The sequence below is a fragment of the Bison bison genome, unplaced genomic scaffold (assembly GCF_000754665.1).
Source record: "Bison bison bison isolate TAMUID 2011002044 unplaced genomic scaffold, Bison_UMD1.0 scf7180017864349, whole genome shotgun sequence".
Taxonomy (NCBI): Eukaryota; Metazoa; Chordata; class Mammalia; order Artiodactyla; family Bovidae; genus Bison; species Bison bison.
Window position 1 is genome coordinate 5,918,673 of NW_011494921.1, and position 427 is coordinate 5,919,099.

Sequence of the window (427 nt, forward strand, 5' to 3'; positions counted from 1 at the left end):
TGGGTGTCCAGGAAACTATTCTCCACGAAAATCTGTGTGTGTGTGTGTGTGTGTGTGTATTTTCTCATTAATCTTCAATTGGTTAGTTGTTAATAAAGAAGGCAGTGGCTAAACCCTAGGAAATTGGATTGAGTAATTTCCGAGCAATCTCCCAGAAAGGAAAAAAAAGAGAGAGAGATCATGTAAACACAGAATCCTTCTGGTAAACGATAGCATCTTTTAGGAAATCCAAAGGAAAATAGTATCAATGATTAGGACTGCCACACGACCATAAAACCCAATGTCGGAACGACCATGTCCCCACCTCGTTTGGAGGTGGGGTTCAGCGCTCGGAAACTGCTGATCTGAGCTGGCAGTGCAATCACAGTGGTTATTGATTTTCGGGCTCCCGGTGCACCGAGCAACAGGACCGCCAGCCGCCCCTCCC

General features: G+C 45.9%; 1 protein-coding gene across 1 annotated transcript in view; it reads right to left on the reverse strand.

The window, feature by feature from the left end:
- Nucleotides 1-251: 251 nt before the first annotated feature.
- Nucleotides 252-427, reverse strand: part of WDR7 (WD repeat domain 7) — a 353,677-nt gene continuing 353,501 nt past the window's right edge. Inside the window, exon 29 of the mRNA XM_010854831.1 lies at nt 252-349. Within this exon, the coding sequence (XP_010853133.1) occupies nt 252-349 (98 nt within the window). The remainder of the gene's footprint in view (nt 350-427) is intronic.